Genomic DNA, 20,164 nt, shown 5'->3' on the forward strand with positions numbered 1-20,164 from the left:
TTAGTTTTAAACTAACGTTACTAACACGTCCATATTCTACACAGACTTCATCTCAACATTCTACCGCTGCTAATCCACTGATTCCACCCATTTCAAAATGGTCCTCTCCAGCTCAGGAATCCATTTGTACCGCAGAAATGGGCAAATAAACTCGTACATTTGTTTGTCCCGGTCACACTCAAAATCGTTTGGTCTAAAATGCAATTGTCATCTTTCCACAGGACAGCATTTTCTGTCATCTTTGCAGGAATGTAATATGACGATTCTTGGAATGGAATATATCGAATATTTATCTTTGGCAACACTATGAAAGTAAATATCAGGCCAAGTACCCGTAGATATCTATGGTTATACTGGCATTGTTATAACATGCATCATCGTTTTCAAATACCTCAGTTTTTACAGTCCACATTACAAAGCGAAAACGGCGTTGTCAAATTTATGCACTTGGGAAAGCATTTTCAAAAAGTCTTCTTTGACAAAAACACTGCTCAGTCTGGACGGGAGGCCAAAACAGCTCGATGGTGTTTTAGGCCCCCAATGGCTCCTTAGAGGCAGCTAACCCTACCCTCAACCTTAAACCTACCCATCCCCTCGCTGCCTGGAAGGCGCCGTTGGGGGCATAAAACACCAAGTGCCGCCAAAACATGTGGACAAGGCCTAAGGTCATTTTCCTGCCTACAGCCTGAGATACTGGGAAAGGCTCCAGCATTCCCGCAACCCTACATAAGACATGTGGTTTGGAGAATGAATGAATTATTTTATAAATAATTCCAAATTAATTTGAAAGGAAATAGTAAGTTTCTGTACATACAGGCTACTAGAAATACTACAACAACAACAACAAAAATCAATATTTTAGAGCCAAGCATAACTAGAATAATATATTTATGTTTTTTACTGATCACAATTTTAAAATTAGTAGGATTAGTTTACTCACAATTATTGAACCCTGGAAATATCAGACAATTGAAATTGACTTGACTAAAGCTAGAAACACCTAGAAAACATATGTTTATCAGATTGTTGTATAATATCAAGAAAATGCAATTACCTGCCTCCTTGTTTATTTTAGATGCCTTTTTGTTACACATATTTAGCCAATGTATTGGATATAATGCGTTGCATTCAATGTTGTTATTTAATTTGTTTGTAAAAGATGGCTTATATTGTTTTGGCATAGATGTACAGTAAATGGTTATGTGTGTATATGTGACTGTGCTAACCCATGTTGAGAGGAGCAGAAAAGTGTGATTATGTGTGCGCTAGACTAGAGGACTCCTCCAACTTTAAATGAACTCAGCCATCTTAGTTGAGTTTACTGGAGTTCAAGGACATGAAGAGGTGGGCCGCTTGCATCTGCCTGGAGAAGGATCTGGGAAACTTTGGAGGAGTACCAACCTAATGCCTGTTGTAAACAACAGGAGTATAAAAGACTGATGAACAGACTTTGGGATACTGATACGCCAGTGCCCCCGACGCCTAGAAGCCCAGAGCTGAGGACAAGAAACCCCAAGCAGAAGATAAGAAGCCCAGAGCTTACTACACCTTTGATTAAAAACATGATTATTGTATTTTATACTTACACGATGAAGTTTTATTTGCCTTTATATTTTTGTTTATTATAAAAAGAAAAGTTACCAATTAAAATAAATTTAATTGATTACAAAATCTGCCTACGGAGACTTAGATTTATGATGCTGGAAGACTATTAATGAGAACATACCACAGAGGAGTCTTCTGACCAAATTGTAAGTACCTTTTACTTACGGTTTAGGTCAGATTTGACTTTCTTTACCTTACCTGAGAATAATAAATAAATAGGTAAAAGGTGTTAAGAGTGAAGTATACACCGTAAAACAAGATGAATAAAGATGAATCAAATAATGCAATGTAATGTTCATTATTTCAATCAGTTTATGTCCTTTTATTTATAATCTTTCAGGTACATTGTTATTTCAGAATTTTAAACTATTGAAAAGGAGATGGTCTGATGTGTTCAAATGCACAAAATACATCTCCTTTGAATATGAAAAACACAAAAGAAGACAAAAAGCAGCAAAGTAATGTGCCTATAAAAGAAGTGGTCATGAAGGTGGACAATGAGATATGTGGCTCACATTCAGCTGTGGTATAAAGTCTTAATTTCACACAGATATGTATTTTCTGCTGCCATACTTTCACAAAAAAACACAAACAGGGTCTCACATTTGCATGACTTTTTATGCATCTGTAAGTGTGATGGCATTACAAACATTACACTGATCACAAATGGTCTTCCTCCAAAGTGAATGTGCAGGTGATTTTTGAAATTGCTCCATTTTCTAAACCTCGTCAGACTGTGGAATGCTGCATTTTCTTTACAGAATGAGTTTGCAAATGACATTTCAGGATTGTGTGAAATGTGAAACTCTTCTCACACTGAAGACACTTGTAAGGCCTCTCTCCTGTGTGAACTCTTAAGTGAATGTTAAGGTTTCCTTTACGTGTGAAACTCCTTCCACACTGAGGACAGGTGAAAGGCTTCTCTCCGGTGTGAATTCTTATGTGAACCTCAAGGTTTGATTTGTTTATGCAAGTCTTTCCACAATGATGGCACATGAAAGGCTTCTCTCCAGTGTGAGTTTTTACATGATTCTTAAGATGTTTCCTGTCTGTGAAACTCCTTCCACATTGATGACATATAATACGGTCCTCTCTTGAGTGAATCTTCATATGGTGATTAAGCGTATCTTTACATCTGAAACTCTTTCCACACTGACAACACACATACGGCTTCTCTCCAGTATGAATTCTCATGTGAATCCTAAAACAATCTTTACGTGAGAAGCTCTTCCAACACAGTTTGCAGGTGTAAGGACTCTCTCCAGTGTGACTTCTCATGTGGGCATTAAGGTTGTTTTTTTGTCTAAAACTTTTTCCACACTGAGGGCATATGAACGGCTTTTCCCCAGTATGAATTCTCATGTGAGTTTTAAGATTTCCTTTTAGTGAGAAACTATTCCCACACAGTTTGCAGGTGTAAGGACTCTCTCCAGTGTGAATTCTCATGTGGGCATTAAGGTTTTTTTTTTGTGTAAACCTCTTTCCACACTGATGGCAAGTATAAGGCTTCTCTCCAGTGTGAATTTTCATGTGAGTGTTAAGATTTCCTTTTAGTGAGAAACTCTTCCCACACTGTTGGCAGGTGAAAGGGCTCGCCCCAGTGTGAATTCTCATGTGAGTTTTAAGATTTCCGTTTAGTGAGAAACTTTTCTTACAAAGTTTGCAGGTATAAGGGGTCTGTCCAGTGTGAACTATCATGTGGGCATCAAGGTTTTTCTTCTGTGTAAAACTCTTTCCACACTGAGTGCAGGTGTAAGGCTTCTCTCCAGTGTGAATTTTCATGTGTTTTTTTAGATTTCCTTTCAGCGAGAAACTCTTCCCACACTGTTGGCAGGTGAAACGTCTCTCATCAGTGTGAATTCTCATGTGGACTTTAAAGTTTCTAGTTCCTGTTTTTTGAGTTTTGTTTTGTGAGGAAGTCTGTGAGTCACTAAAAGTTTTTTCTCCTGTCATGAACTCATGATGTTTTTCATGAAGATCTTTTTCTTCCATATCATTCAGTTCTTGACTCTCAACTTTCAGCACAATCAGGTCTAAGGCAGAAAAAGACAAACACAAGTTAACCTCAGTTAAATGGCACAAAGCAATGGACATCTTATACCCACAAAGCTACTGAAAGAGGTGCAGCCTGTAATCTCAGAACCTCTTGTCAATATTGGTAACTGTTTTCTTCCTTAAAGGTGCTCCAAGCGATGTTGGGTGACATCACTTCTTGTTGACGTTCGAAGAATTGTCAAACAAAATGGAGGCTAGCTCAACCCTCCCTCCTCCTTATCCCGTCCCCTCCCTTCTGTGCTTCCTGAAACAGTCACAAACTCACCTTTCGAAGGCTTTTCCTATGTAAATTTGAGACTTCGCACCATCCTTCTCCTTTTCTTCTTTCCTATTTGTTCATCGGAACGTCTTATCTTTGGTCGTGTGTCGGCCATATAAAAATTCTCAAGAATATAACATTTTAACGTTAGTCGTTTTCGTTGTCTAGGACATCTCTCCTCTAGCTAACTTCCCTCTTATTGCTTCTCTCTCCTCCACTCCCTACACCCCCCTTCATGTGCACGCGCACTAACCCCCCACCCCCAAATCATTCTTGTCGGTTATTGGCTGGAACACTGTTTGTTATGTTTCGTGATGCAGGTTGGCCCAGTTTGTTTTTGTTGCTGTTTGTGGAGCCTGGGCTGTCTACAGAGACCGTGTTTTTTTTACAGTGTGTTCAGGGGACAGGCAGCTAGCGGAGAGTGAGGAGATGTTTGCTGTATGTGACAAAAAAAAATTTCGGCCTAAAAAACGTGTGACATCGCTTTGAGCACCTTTAAAGACACGTCTCATGCTTTCAAACTGGAAGTTATCAAACCCCTTATAAAAAAAAATCGTATAAAAACCCCCACAGTAGACCGCTTTGGGATTCGGATCCCTTGGGACCCAACATAAATCTCGCAAAAGCAGGCAAAAAATATACCACAGAATGTAGGATTAAATAAGGGTCAACAAATTATGTTGAGAAAAAGCAGGTTATTACTATACAAAACCAAAACAAAGTAATTCTGACATCTGGACAAATTTCTAAGTTATTACAAAAAAGAAAAGGAAAGAATTGGACTTTGTAAGTTGCAACAAACGTGTAAAAGCATTGACAACAGGCACAATTCTGGAACCTCGTTGAGGCGACATTCCTGCTCCGTTCTCCCAGGTCAAAATAAGCTGTCCTTCAAGGATAAATCACTTCATCCTGCACATATTAAACAAGATACTACAGATAAATGTGTAATCACACCGTTTGTGTTGTTATTGCTACATCACAAACTGTTATAGTTATTTGTCAATTATATGTGTTATTGTGCACATTTGAATATAATGTTTATGTAGCTAAAAGCTGAGTGTTTTATTAGAAGAATAAAAAAGGCCCAAGTTATTCATCATGTGTGGTCTGTCACCTTTACTCCTGTAGGCTATATATACACATTTTATTCAGTCAGCAGCTTTCTCTAATACTGCTGTAATGAACATGGCATTTAAGAACTACGTTTAGTTTTATTTTATTTAGTTAAAGTTTAGCTTAGCCCTAATATGTGTGTAAATTCTTCACTATCTCTACAAGCTCTGCCAATCTTTATGGGTGCAGGCAGGAGTAAAACACACATTGTAGGAGCGGGCAGGAGTGAAGTACACACTGCAGGCAGTCCAAGGCTCTAACCCACAGTTTAACCCAGGAGAACTGGTTCATTTTACACAGATCTCAAATATGCCATTCGTGTCTAAAATGTCTGCTCGATCAGTTGGAATGAATTAAATAAAGCATTGCATTTGTTTACTTTATTTCTTTTGAGTGTCAAAAACAAGCGTAGCTTATACTACTTGTCGCAGTTTTTTTTAGTTTTTTTTTATCTGTTAATTATTGAAGTGAGATGTATTTTATGTAGTCCTATTTTATTCCTTTTATATAGTTAATTTTGTTCAGTTTTTCTCCGTTCACAGAAGTGCTGCAGGTGTGTGATGTGACGATGTGTGAATCTTCATATTCTGTTGTGCTGCTATTTGCACATGTAAAGCTAAAGATCTGGGGGAAGAAAAATTTTGGTATTTTTAATGAATCACAGATATTTAATTTAATATTCTAATCTTATCGTTTAATGGTTAATGATCGATTAATGAGCTTTGGTTGACGGTCAGGAAAATAATCAAAATGCTCTCATTACAATTCTCCACTTAATTTACTATGCTGCACGCAAGTTCACACTAACTTAAAAAGAGCTGAGACCTGGAGCCTCATGTGTAAACGTTGAATACTCACAAAAAAGGCATTGAAATGTGCGTACACAATTTTCCACGCACAAATCGGGATTTATAAAAAAACGGACACTCTAGATCAGGGGTGCCTAATCCTGCTCCTGCCGATCGACTGTCCTGCACAGTTCATCTCCAACCCTAATCAAACACACCTGAAGCAACCAATTAAGGTCTTTAGGATTATAGACATAATAAATACATAGACGCCCTATTGGCCGCTTTGGAACGTTGCTGCGATACGTCAACGCGTCCGCCATTTTGCTGAGGGCAAGACTGCGCTGTAAACAAATGCAAGTAAACGGGTGAGAAAAAGCGGTTTATCTGGATAAAAACAAAAATAACGTTTACATTTATCAACCGATTTCAGTGGTTTGTACGTGGTGTACAAAATGTTCCATCTCAAGCTATTTAAAATCTTGATAGTTAGACTTAAAAAAAAAAAAAAAAATTAATGAGGAATTGTCAAAGCTCAGACTTGTCATGTTTTTGGCTTTTTATTCTTGGATGAGAATTGTGAAGACCCCCATACTGGGATATAATAAAATTTTCACATTAAATGAAATAAAGTTTTCTTATTGCTGAAAAAGCATTTTCTGTGTTTGACCCGATTTTAGCAATAACAAAGATAACTGATGGATCCTTTATGGTAATACATATGATATGGTACAACTACAGTGCAATGCAAATAGTAAATATAAGATAAAGTGAGAAGTAATAGTAAATAGATTAGTCAATAAAATAAACAAACAGTATACAGCAAATAAAATAGTAATGAATAGTATAATTATTTAATATCATAAGTACAATAATATAATAATAATATATTGATAATAGCATATAGTTTATGTATAATACTATAATAATAGCAATAGAATATGAAATATCAATTACAGAATATAGTCAAAAAATACGTTAAATAGTGACTATGAATAGTACAATAATTTAACAGCATAACTATAATAGATTGATAATCGCAAGTGGTATAATATAATAACAATAAGAAGAAGAAGAAGAACAGCAAATATAATGTAATATCAATTGCAGAATAATATAGACAATATTTGAAACATTATAATATTGATAATTTTTCTCAATTCCCGAGAGGTATGGGAAAGTTGACCTCCGCAATATGGCGTTGACGTACGATCCAGCGGCCAATAGGGCGTCTATGTATTTATTATGTCTATGTTTAGGATCACTTGAAAATTAAAGGCAGGCATGTTTGATTAGGGTTGGAGATGAACTGTGCAGGACAGTCGATGGGCAGGAGCAGGATTGGGCACCCCTGCTCTAGACCGTGTGTACGCACTCTTTTACTGGAGTGTGCAAAGTAATGAAGTAAAACAGGATGATTTAAACTTTGTTTTAAATCTGATATACACATTTAGATTAAATATGCCTCTTACATTAAGAGTTAAATACTGAAATTTCATTAAATCATTATCCAAAAGTAAAAAAAATACAATTATTAATTTGAATAGAAATATTTGTAGTGAATGCGCTGCTTTTGAACACTTTCCTGTGGCATGCTGTGTTTTAATGTTTCAACCACAGCGAGGAGTGCTTGGTGCATGATAATTCTGCTTTAATTTGTGTTCTAAATAGCAGATGTTCTGAGAAAATATTTTTGCGCGAATAATAATCATTGCGCACTTGACTCCATCTATGCAGATGGCTTAGCAACATAGACAATATATTGCAATCAGACACTGAAGGACTCACTCGGTGATCAAACACCATTGGCCAGAATAAGTACAATAACAGTACTGTACAAACTCTGCTGAACGCAACTGTGCTGTTGGTGTCGTGCCACAGACAGAGAGTAGGAAACGGTAAGATATACACGTTTTATTTTTAAAATGTTTTGTCAGTGCCGCACCAAGTCTTACAATTATTTACACTTAAAAAAATAAGGCGTATCTGTTTCCATTACAAATATAATAAACATTCTAAATATATATATTTATCTTATTGCATAAATTTGATTTGTTTAAAATAATGAAATACTAATTAAATACAGTTAAGTACTATTTGGCCAGTGGAAAAGATTGAGACATTTTTCAGAGAAAAGTTAATTTATTTATTCTAAAACAAGGCAAGAATACTGACCTATTTTTAGCAATGTAATGTGACTCCACATAGTCCGTGTAATGGGAGATTTTTGATTTTCATTACTTACTTTGATTTTCATTAACATACACTAGATTGACTACTATGTGTGTTGCTGACTATGTGATATAATGATTGATGTGGAACTTCTGTGAGGCAGGAGAAAGTGGGGGAGAGCTTTGAAGGCTGAAGCCCTGACCCCTAAGGTCAAAGGGCTGTCCAATTTATGACTTGCAGGCTGTAAGTTAAGCTAAACTAAAGTTCAGTATAATAGGATCACTGGTGGTGTCTTATCCATCTCTGGAGTTTAAAGAACCTTGGAAGATAACAATAACAGAGTATAAAGACTGGCCTGCCCCTCCCTTCTGGTCGCACTTGTTTCACAGACTGTACTGACTACCTCTGTGTGGCAATTGGGCCTCTTGCAAGATAATAAATTACTTTTAATGATCATTTGATTCCAGACTGTCTCTTACGCCAAAGATGATTGTTTAGTGAATTAAACTGCCACAACAGTCCGTATCTCATATTTTCTTAATGCCTTGTACCGTTGAATATGGTATCACATTGATGGAATATGCATGGAAATGATATGCAGATGACCTTATGCATAGTAAAACTAGGCATTGTAAGCTCCATATATGGTTATTTCGGGGTGGAGACGCATGTACACACAATCTTCCGCTGACTAGGTTTTATAAAAGGAATTTTGCGCAGGTTCAGGCATATGCATGGTTTTATAAATCTGAAGACTTTTGTGTGACTAAAATGTTATGCAACTAAAAGGATGTTTTTTCATCACACGACAAGTCATTCCAAAAATTACTGCGATTGTTGGTAGGTTTACGTATATCACAGCCACCACACGAGCCATTATTTAAAGTGGTGGTATAATGCCCTTTTCACAAGGTGTAAAATAAGTCTTTGATGTCCCCAGAGTGTGTATGAGAAGTTTTATCTCAAAATACCCCACAGATATTTTTATATAGCATGTTAAAATTGTCACTTTTTGAGGGTGAGCAAAAACGCACAGTTTTTGTGTCTGTCCCTTTAAATGCAAATGAGCTGCTGCTCCTGGCACAGAGGGCGGAGCTTAAACAGCTTGTGTCCTTTTACCTCACACAGGCATGCACTGAAAATTTCAAAAACCTTTAGCCTTTTATGTTCAAATCAATGTTTTGAAGTCCGGCCGTCTGCTTGGAAGCAATTTTAATCGATTAAGTTTTAAATATGGATATTTTTCTTACATGAACACATCGCTTCACTTCAGAAGGCCTTTATTAACCCCCGTAGAGCCGTGTGGAGCACTTTTATCATGGATGGATGCTTTTTATGGACTTCAAAACATCAACAGTCATTCACTGCCATTATAAAGCTTGGAAGAGCTGGGACATTTTTTTAATATAACTCCAATTGTTTTCGTCTGAAAGAAGAATGTCATGTACACCTAGGATGACTTGAGGGTGAGTAAATAATGGGGTAAATTTCATCTTTGGGTGAACTAACCCTTTAAGAGTACTTCAAAGAACTTGGCGTAAAGGACGTTCTAACCTCGAAACCTTTCCGAAGGTGTTTCCATAATCTTGGGCCAGCGACAGCAAAAGCGCGGTCACCCTTGAATTTAAGACACACTCTTGGGATCGTTAATAATAATAATTTATTTGAGGATCTCACCAGCTTAATAAGCTCAACCAAATATTCTGGCGCCATTCCATGCAATGCCTTAAAAACATATGCCAAGACCTTGTATTGGATCCTGTAATGCACCTGTAGCCTAATGAGGATAGAAGTGGGGTAACACAATCCGTCTTCTTAGCCTTCATAAGCATTCTAGCAGCGGCATTTTGCACTAGCTAGAGGTGCAACATGGGTCTGGCAGGTCCCGGACCTAGTCACTAGTTTTCACTTCATCCAGACACCTACAGAGTGTTGCACAGGAAACATTACAATTACGTCTTAAAGGCAAATAGATCTGCGTGTCATCCACTTAAGAAGTACCTTTTTTTTTATCATTCACAAGGGGAGCATATATAACCAAAATGGACCATATGGAACCCCACTAGTGATATAGGTGCTGGATAAGAAAACAATTACCAACCTTCACTGTAAAAGATATTTGCTCAAATCGGACACAAATTTGGATACGAACAGTTGCGATACTCAGTATGGACAGTTAATAATTTAGATCAGATTCCAATCACATACACAAATAATCGGATTTGGAATGACAATGGGAACAAGTGTTTTTGACCTTCTGAATTTGAGGCTATGAATATCGTTATTTGCATCACACAAAAATGCAGCGTGGAAGTAGGATCTTCTCAGTTGCTCTTGAAGGCAGCATTAGTAGGTTATTTGTCTTTTAGTATCATGTGATCTCAACATGTCTGCCCATATGAGGAAATCAAAATAAATTAGGTTACTCATATGACATTCTTCAATAAATATTATCTGTAGCATCTAATGCGAGCTTTAAAGAATGAAACCAACCTGTTTGTTCCTCATTTTCTTCTTGTTTCACACTGAATACTTCTTCAATCTTCATGTCTTCACTCTCCTCTTTAATAAACGCCATCTTTATAATTGTGTCACGTGGAACTCAGTCGCTTCACCAGGAGTTGTTTCTGTTTCTGGACAATCTGTCCTGTTTAAGATGAGAATAATGAACAGAAACAAAAATAAAACCAGACTAAATCTCTGTGTGTCTCAATCAGCTCTAGTTCAGTAGTTCAGTGCACTGGTAAGAGAGTCAGTCAGAGTGAGAGTTAATGGACTTAAATCACCTGATTAGAACTCAAATCTAGTGCTACAACATAATAATGAATACAAAAATATACAGAAACTTGATAGTTATGATTTATATTTGGTATTTTAAAATGTGTATATTAGCCTATATACTAGATTATACTCTCATGAAAACATTTACAGTGGGTTTGTGTTTTTGACACCATGGTTCTACTATAGTAATAGTGTAGTAAAACAGTGAAATTACGTGGCTTTAAATACCATGGCTGAATTCCAAACAATGTTTTTGCACCCTTGAAGGGCACTTTTGGAAAGGGGACACCATTTGTAGGCAAGTTCCAAACGAAAGTGAACAACAGAACCCATTCATGAAGGGCCCTTCCACAAGTCCGTTAGCGAAGCGAACATGCGATATCACTTCAATTAAGTAATGGTGCGTTCAAGTCATCTCGTATAGATCGTATTTACGAGTCGAACGGCACCACAATGTCGTAAATACCAGTGGGGAGCTCGGGATTTTCTCTAAGCCCTGATCTTTACGAGTTGTGGGCGTGTCACTGAGAAACATGGTGGAATACCACAATACTTAAAGGTATTTAGCAGTGATATTGTCAGGCTTTTCTATTTACAGCGAAGTAAGCTAATTGCCTGCACAGAATTTGATGGCATTATAATATAACAATGCAACATGTAATGATAAAGTTGGCAGTGGCTTCATAAATTAATTAAAAACATAAAAGTACACCTGATGCACATTTTTTTGTTCTTCATTTTCTAGAACAAGAGTTTAAAAACCTTACTGTATTTTTGTGTAATTAATTAAGAGAAAGTACTCTGCCATCTCACTCTGACGAAAGTGACTTGAACGCACCTGCCGTCGTAAACACGACTTCCCACCTCGTACGTACGAACTTCCCAGGAGGGCTTGAACGCACCATAATTAAGTAATTTAATTGTTTATGGTCATGTGACCAAGGGTAGAATAGGACCTAGTCGTTGCCTAGCTTTGTCGTGGAAGGTGGTAACATTACATGTGAAGCTCTTTCTTTGCTCTCTTCGCTTGGTGAGTTCAAAACGGCTTCATTATGACGCACAAGGTCGTCATAATGTAAAAACACATGTAAAAATATATTGCACAAACTGAAAAAAATTATGCAAAATGATCAGAATAGCAAACAACGTGGTCACGGATCAAAATATAATAAGCGTGAATCAAGAAATAACAAGCATGAATAAAAACTTTAAACACATTAAAAGTTATTTTGCACAAAACTTAAACTTATGGTCATGCTTTCTTAAAAAGTATGTTTTCCTTGGTTTTATTACTCTGTACTTTGTGCTCTCCTGCATTTTCTGCTCATATTTTACTCTTTTGTACACTTGTGCTGTTTTTCTCTACGCTCTTCTTTCTATGTTCTGCGCTTGCTTTCCCAAATGATGCAGTTCCAGTTTCATGTAAATTAGGGCGGGCTTAAGCGTCACCATTGGTCCACCAGTTCTAGATTGACAGCTCCTCCTCTAGCCAATCAATCGAAGAGGGGAGTTGACGTCACACCAATGTGACTCGTGGCTACTGATGCTTACTTATACAGGGGAAGACGACCATCAACTCAGCTGGCAAAAATCTTTCCGTGGCAGGACACCTTTAAACTGCATGTGTGCCTGCAACTCAACCTGTTACCGGTATATACGTCTACCTGGCAATATGTTATCGTTAAATTTGTCATCCTAACGACGACCTGTCACAGTTGTGCCTGTCTGATGATCCATCATTCACCTCTAATGCACTTACCTCTGGACCTGGCACCGCGAGCGTCGATCTTCTCCGAGCAACACAACAGAGTTTCATCAAAGAATTGCCGATTTGAGCAAGAAGTTTGAACGAATAACTCGCTCGTAAAAACAGTAACTTGCCACCACCTACTGGCCGTTTTACTTTCATATTTAATCAATAACAAGGATGGGCAATGTCGGTCCTGGGTGCAGAGTTTAGCTCCTCCAACCCTAATCAAACACACCTGAACCAGCTAATCATCGTCTTTGGGATATTTAAGACAGGTGAGGTTTTTATCGGAGTTGACGCTAAACTCTGCAGGACAGCGGCACTCTAGAAACAACGTTACCTACCCCTGATGGAGATGTTGCTGTATTCAAATTTGAAGCTATATTTAAAACATTAATCCTAAAGTAACATGCAATTATGTAGATATGTAAATAAACACAATAAGTATGTAATAAATCACTGTATATTAAATCCAACTGGTTTCTGTATATCTTCTCTGTAACACAATCATTTTCAATAATCTTTTGCCAAATTTGGCGTAGTTAATAAAAAAGGTTGGCAATGCGTAGCGGTGACTGGTCAAAGTCCTAAAGTCTTCAGACAATGGCCGTTTTTAACTCTTTAAGCAAAGAATTGTAGCGGATGTTTCACTTACAGCAACCTTAGCATATTGACATCATGAGCCAAGTAATATTGTTTAACACCAATTACCACTGTGCACATTAACATTCTCATGTATCTCAAAAAAGATGAATTTATTTATTTAGCCTATGTCCAGAGTTCAGATAGCTTTACTGCTTGAAAGTCTTTGTAAAGTTAAATTAAACTGTCATCTTCCCCTGTATAAGTAAGCATCAGTAGCCACGAGTCGCAGTGGTGTGACGTCAACTCCCCTCTTCGATTGATTGGCTAGAGGAGTAGCTGTCAATCTAGAACTGGTGGACCAGTGGTGACGCTTAAGCCCGCCCTAATTTACATGAAACTGGAACTGCAACATTTGGGAAAGCAAGCGCAGAACATAGAAAGAAGAGCGTAGAGAAAAACAGCACAAGTGTACAAAAGAGTAAAATATGAGCAGAAAATGCAAGAGAGCACAAAGTACAGAGTAATAAAACCAGGAAAACATACTTTTTAAGAAAGCATGACCATAAGTTTAAGTTTTGTGCAAAATAACTTTTAATGCGTTTAAAGTTTTTATTCATGCTTGTTATTTCTTGATTCACGCTTATATTTTGATCCGTGACCACGTTGTTTGCTATTCTGATCATTTAGCATATTTTTTTTCAGTTTGTGCAATATATTTTTTACATGTGTTTTTAAATGTTTGATTCACGCTTATTATTTTTTGATCTGTGGCTGCAATACTTTAGACGGGATATTGATCCCATACAAGTGCTCTGCCCTTCGGTTGGAATTTGCCCCATGGTTCATGTACCACAAATTAACTATGGTTGTATTACAAAAGTTGAACCATGGTTTTAAAGTACCTTGTATTACATTTGGACAATTATTCAACAAACATCTACAAAATAAAAAACAGAATGACAAGTTACTCTTCTATGATACAGACTTTATTACAGTATCTGAAAGAGAGTATAAACGAGTAGCCTATGTGTAATAACATTTTCTCACGCTACAAAATGATTCAAAACAATGTACTACAATACAAAAAAAATATAGAAGTAGTGCAGTTTAAAGTTAAAAATGGATTTCAATTGGAAAAGTTGCTACTTTATGTTTGTAAATAAGCATTGTACAAATCATCTACAGAGATTATTAGGCCTTTAAAAAAACAAACATGTATGACCAGCAAAACAAATAAACATGAAGTGCAAAGTAACAATGCTTACAACCCCAAACATGTAAACATGCCCAACACAAGCAGATGTTCAAATTCTGTACATTCAACATAAACTGGTCCCAGTAACAATCCTGCTTTCAAAACATTACTTGAAGCAAAAAAAGGTTTCTTTCATTGAAAAGGTTTTACATAAACTATAAAATATATTCACAAGAAAAGAAAAAAGCTGTGATGTGACCGTTCAAAACCCAAAAGTGTGCCATCGTCTTGAGAGATCCAGCAATCAGAGATCACTTACATGGAATTTACACTTGTGTAATAATTTTTACAATAATATCACAATGTATTTGATTTTAGAACAGTGACAATAGAAAATTTTTTTATGTTTATGTTTTATTTATTACGAAAAGAATTCCTTTTTTTTATATTATAAAACAATGCTTAATTATTTTTCCCACAGCATAAATGAGTCAGTAAGCATAGGCTACTGTAGTATAACCACAAATAGTTTTTTTTGGGTTAATTTTGTAGTTACTATAGTAGGCTATAGTATGCGTGTATACTATTTATGGTTTTATTGCAACTGCAGTAGCAAAACCAGGTTATTTTTGTATGATCTTACTCCACAATTCATAGTTGAAAATGGTTAATGGTTGAAACCAAAAAAATGGTTAATTTTCGTAAGGGAATCATCTTGCGAAGCATTTGACTCAAGTTGACTCGCAGTTTCGAAAAGCTCAATTTCTCTCATCATTACTTGCCAGTGACTGAATTCGCGTTTATCCTAAACTGATTCACGATATTAGGAGCGAAATGAGACGCACCTTTTCTATTACTCATGTGTGGATGCGCTTTATTAACAACAAAAACAATTACGTTCATGTTAGATAAAGCAGTAAGAGGTTACATTTAATAATAATTAATTCACTTACATCGCTTGTAAAACACATAGATTGAACAGTTGATTTCGATTTAAACACCTTAAACGCTAAAAAACACAAACCTCTGATCAGCCGAATCACAACAGATGCAGGAGTAAGGCGCAGAAATATGAGGTCATATCGAAAGTTCAAAATAAAAGTCCTGTTCACACGCTTAAATCACAGAAGTGCACAGATATGTAAAAAATATATATATACACATAAAAAAAAAAAAAACTTTGTCGGATAAGTTTTCAATAATACCATATTACATTACACTATCACTAAAATAATGTTATATATGTGTGTGTGTGTGTGTGTGTGTGTGTGTGTGTGTGTGTGTGTGTGTGTGTGTGTGTGTGTGTGTGTGTGTGTGTGTGTGTGTGTGTGTGTGTGTGTGTGTGTGTGTGTGTGTGTTAGGGGTGGAATGGTTCACAAAATCCTCGGTTCGGTTTGTATCACGGCTCTGTGGTCACGGTTTTCGATTAGATTTGGTATACATTGTTAATGGGTTTTTTTTCTTCTTTTGAACACTTTAGAAAAACCATACATCAGCATAAAATATTTAGTCTTATAATTGACCATTTACAGACTTTAAAAGATAAGTTATTCTCAAGGTCATGTAATCCAAAAACTGAAAGAATGAGGCAGCTTGATTTTAGGAATAGACACATTATTGTGACAATGACAATCATAAATGAAATCTGTGAGATTCTGATACAGCAAGAGGGGAGAAGCTGTTAATTTCAACAGGCTTTTCATTTATTTGTAAAAAAAAGTTTACAACTGTTGGCCTTAAACAAATTGTAGCTGAGAACAAACACTTATTGTCAAATTAAAAGAATAAGCTTTCTTGTCACTGTCAGTGCCTACATTTATTACTAATTATGTAAAAATGTAATATATAAATGTAAAATAATACAATTAATTTACATTGTTATTGCTTTTGTTGTTTGGGCCCATGTAACCTTTTATTCAAATAAATAAATAAGTTAATTTTTTTTTAGATAGGCCTACCAGTGACATTTTCAATACGACAGGGAAACTACTATAGCCAAATACTTAACTATAGTCTAACTATAAAGTCCAAATGTTGTTAAAGAAAAGCAAACACTCAATAATAAAATAAGAACAAATAAACTTAATTACAAGCAATGGCCAAAAACTAATTTAATAGAACAAAGATGAAACAGATTAAATAAACACAGCTTTAAGATTTTCAGGTCTAACAGTATTCATGTAGGCCTACAAATATTGAATAATAAAATGTAAAATAACAGTAATTTATTCCGGGATGATTTTTGGTGGTATAAATTATTCTGAAGCAATTTTCACATCAGCTTTTACATAGGCTACTTAAATCTTTTTTAATTTTTTTATTATTAAATGTATGCATCATCTTTCATGTAAAATTCTTACATTTGATCAATAAATTCAGTTATAATAATAAAACGGGGCTGTTAGCAATCAAATTAAATCATTTACACTGCAAAATTACAACTGCAATACATAGCCTAATGTTATGAGATTAATGTTTAAATAAATGTTTGAATATACAAGAAAAAATGCAATGATACTTTTAAACATTAATCTAAACCACCAGTAGGTGGTGGCAAGTGACCATCTTAATAAGTGAGTCATCGAGTCATTCATTCAAACGATTCGTTCAAAACACTGAATCATAATCATTCAGTAACCACTGTGCTGAGTGTTGTTTCCTTTGGAACTATTTTTGTCCATGAAATAGAACTAAAACAGTTAATAATGTGTCCAAAATGTAAGTAACTTAATATTAAAAAGGCTAATTGTTTATTGAACTATAAAATGTAAGTAACATTTGCAATCGTGATGATATTCAGCAAACAAGTTTCCTTGGTCGTGTTATGTTAAATAACTAGCTATATCATGTTATAAATAAATAAAAACTCAACATTTTTAATGTATACCTCAGTATGTTTCTTCTGTGAGTTTCTTGTGTGTGCTGTTACGCTCATTTGTTTCGTTTTCTCCACGAAAGAAAGTGTCAACAGTGCGACATTGTTACCAGAAGTACACTATCCATTATCAATTGCTTTTTACACCGAATGTAGCTAATAAAATAAGAATCATTCTCGCGTTTCGATGCTTCCCTATTTATTTTTTATCACTAAAGTTTTAAGCTACTTGTCCGGTCGGGCAAGTACAATTCTCTTTCACTTTTCCCCTTCAAAAAAATAAAAAAATAAATGTCGAGCCCTGAATAACAACATAACATGTAATTTACTAGAGGTTCTGACAAATGTTAATTTCTGCAGTCGATTTAAAATGTTTAATCTGAAAAAAAAAAAAAAGTTTGAATGAATGATTTAATGACTAAAATACGCGTATCATTACTGGATGAATCAGCGTTTTTGAACGAATCTCTAGAATTAATTATTAAAGTTTCAAGTGTCAAGTTTCTTGCAAAAGTTTTTTTAAAACAACGGAGGTTATGCCGAGTTCACACTGCACGATTTTCAAAGTAGTCGGGTCACTGTTCTTTTCACACTGCACAACTATCTGGGGTAACATTCAGTCACTGCTGTGTGCACACTGCACGATGCATCGGCAACAGGAGGTTTCACACTGCATGACTTTACAAAAGAAAGAATCGCCGACAACTTCTGTCTGGTCCGCAAACTACGTTACAAAAACAAACACACACAGGAAGTGATAAGGAAATAACACAAGATCACACGTGCATGAGATATGAATTGCATTGTTATTAAAAATGGTAAACCGCAAGAAGCTTGTGATTCAAATAAAAAAGATTATGGAGGAGGAAATGGTTGGCGAGACGTGGGGAGCAGGGATTGTGTGTTCTGCAAAGAGAGTTGGAGGAAATTACATAATTTTGCAATGTGCTGCTTATCAAGCAAATGTTTGAGCTTTGTTTCTGTGTGATAATTGTAAAGCTTGTTTTCGCTAATTAATTATAGAACTCTATGTAAGACCCTTTTTTTCTGATAAAATGCTATAAACTCTATTAAACTATATTACCACACAAATAGATGGACGATAGGACTAGGTTCAGGAAGCTGCTGCGGATGACAGCAGAGGAGTTTGATATCCTGCTGGGGATGGTCGGACCTCTCATAACCAAGCAGCACACACAAATGAGACTGGCAATATCCCCAAGAGAGCACCTAGCTGTGACAATGCGGTTTTTGGCAACAGGTGGGTCTGCCAGACCATTAATTGATTCAGCATTTGTTATTTTTAAGTGTACATTACTTTATTTCTTGTCCAGGTGAAACATTCAGTTCCCTCAGTTTCAAGTACAGGGTTGGGGTCTGCACTGTTTCTAAGATGGTTATGGAGACCTGTGCTGCTCTGTCCCAGGTCATGAAAAAAGACTTCCTCAATCTGATTACCAACATTTACTCAAATGCTGTACTAAAAGTTTTTTAGTAATTAAATAAATGTGTCCTTTTAGTAAAATTAGCTTAAAATGTAAAATGCAACATAAACATGAATGCATCAGTTATATGTGACCCTGTCTGTGAAATCCAGGCTACAGTCTCATAATGTAAATATGAGGTTAGGTAAGTTTGATTTCAATCATTCATTTCACTATGATTTCAATCTTTAACATGGCCTCAATATTCAAGTTATCAAGGTTATATTTTTACAGAATGTTATTTACACAATTTGTAGGATTATTTTATGTAGAAAAGAGTAAATCACCAATATCTGTGTTTCACAGGCAAGGTCACCTATTACTCCTAACTAAAAAGTAATTTTAGTAAAGGATCTGAATGCATCTTCCACCACTGATTACCAGTAATGTACGCAAAACAAGAGTATGCTTGTCACAGTGTTGGTTTATGTTCCCTGGTGTCCACTAGAGGCCCTCTTCCCCCACGGTGTCATTCACATTAGGAACTGCATTCCCCACAATCCTTGTCTGCACTCATCACTGTTCATTGCACCCAGCTGTCCCCCATCATGATTGTTAGTTTCTGTGTGTATAAATACCCTGCCTGTTTAGTGTTTGTTATGGACCACTTTTGAGGTCTGTTTCCGTTCTGTTTTTGCCTGTTTTGTGTTTTGGATTGCTTATTAGGATTTTGACCCCTGCCTGGACTGTTTATGAGTTATGTATTTCCCAAATAAAATACTTACTGCATTATTGGATCTTCCCTTGTCTCCTTGAGTGTGGATCGTGACAGAAGGACTCCGTCAACACAAGATCCAGCGGTATGTTTTTCAATGTCTCTTCCCCAGCCACTGAGTGGGAGAGAAGACAATTTTTTGAGGGGACCCGGTTGGTTAGATTTTGTGGGACCCGTGGATGCCGCAGTGGAGGAGGTGGTCGAGAGGAATCCCAACACGATTCTCCACTCTGGCCCCTCTTCAACCCTGGGCTGGTGATGTCCCATCCGCCCAGCCCAGAGCTCTGTTCGTTGCGGTTCCCGTCCAGCCCAGAGCCTGCACATCGCCATCAGAAACGGCGGAGGAGGAAGACCTCCAGCCTCCCCAAAGACCCGGAGGCCGTGCCCGAGCAGGCCGCTGCCGTCCCGGAGGCCGTGCCCGAGCAGGCCGCTGTCTTCCCGGAGGCCGTGCCCGAGCAGGCCGCTGTCTTCCCGGAGGCCGTGCCCGAGCAGGCCGCTGTCTTCCCGGAGGCCGTGCCCGAGCAGCCCGCTGTCTTCCCGGAGGCCGTGCCCGAGCAGCCTGCTGTCTTCCCGGAGGTTGTGCCCAAGCTGCTCGCCCTGCCGGCCCCGCCCAAGCTGCTCGCCCTGCCACATCTGCCGATCCAGTGGATCCACAGACTGTTCACGTCACGTCTGCCGATCCAGAGACTGTTCACGTCACGTCTGCCGATCCAGAGACTGTTCACGTCACGTCTGCCGATCCAGAGACTGTTCACGTCACGTCTGCCGATCCAGAGACTGTTCA

General features: G+C 37.1%; 1 protein-coding gene across 3 annotated transcripts; it reads right to left on the reverse strand.

Moving 5' to 3' along the window:
• Positions 1 to 905: 905 nt before the first annotated feature.
• On the reverse strand, positions 906 to 15,382 carry LOC309497618 (uncharacterized protein). Of its 3 annotated transcripts, none has more exons than XM_082167894.1 (4): positions 15,331 to 15,382; positions 10,489 to 10,642; positions 1,854 to 3,638; positions 906 to 1,000 (listed from the first exon to the last, which is right to left on the reverse strand). In XM_082167894.1, exons 2-3 carry the CDS (start codon positions 10,571 to 10,573, stop codon positions 2,335 to 2,337), a joined length of 1,389 nt encoding a protein of 462 aa, XP_082024020.1. In that variant the 5' UTR covers positions 10,574 to 10,642; positions 15,331 to 15,382; the 3' UTR covers positions 906 to 1,000; positions 1,854 to 2,334. The 3 variants fall into 3 exon arrangements, with proteins under 3 accessions (XP_082024020.1, XP_082024022.1, XP_082024021.1); XM_082167896.1 differs by lacking the exon at positions 15,331 to 15,382 and adding an exon at positions 9,766 to 9,917 and having other exon boundaries at positions 10,489 to 10,617; XM_082167895.1 differs by lacking the exons at positions 10,489 to 10,642; positions 15,331 to 15,382 and adding an exon at positions 9,766 to 10,480.
• Between the last annotated feature and the right edge of the window lie 4,782 nt (positions 15,383 to 20,164).

The sequence above is a fragment of the Leuciscus leuciscus genome (genome assembly GCF_965113295.1).
Source record: "Leuciscus leuciscus genome assembly, chromosome: 4".
Taxonomy (NCBI): Eukaryota; Metazoa; Chordata; class Actinopteri; order Cypriniformes; family Leuciscidae; genus Leuciscus; species Leuciscus leuciscus.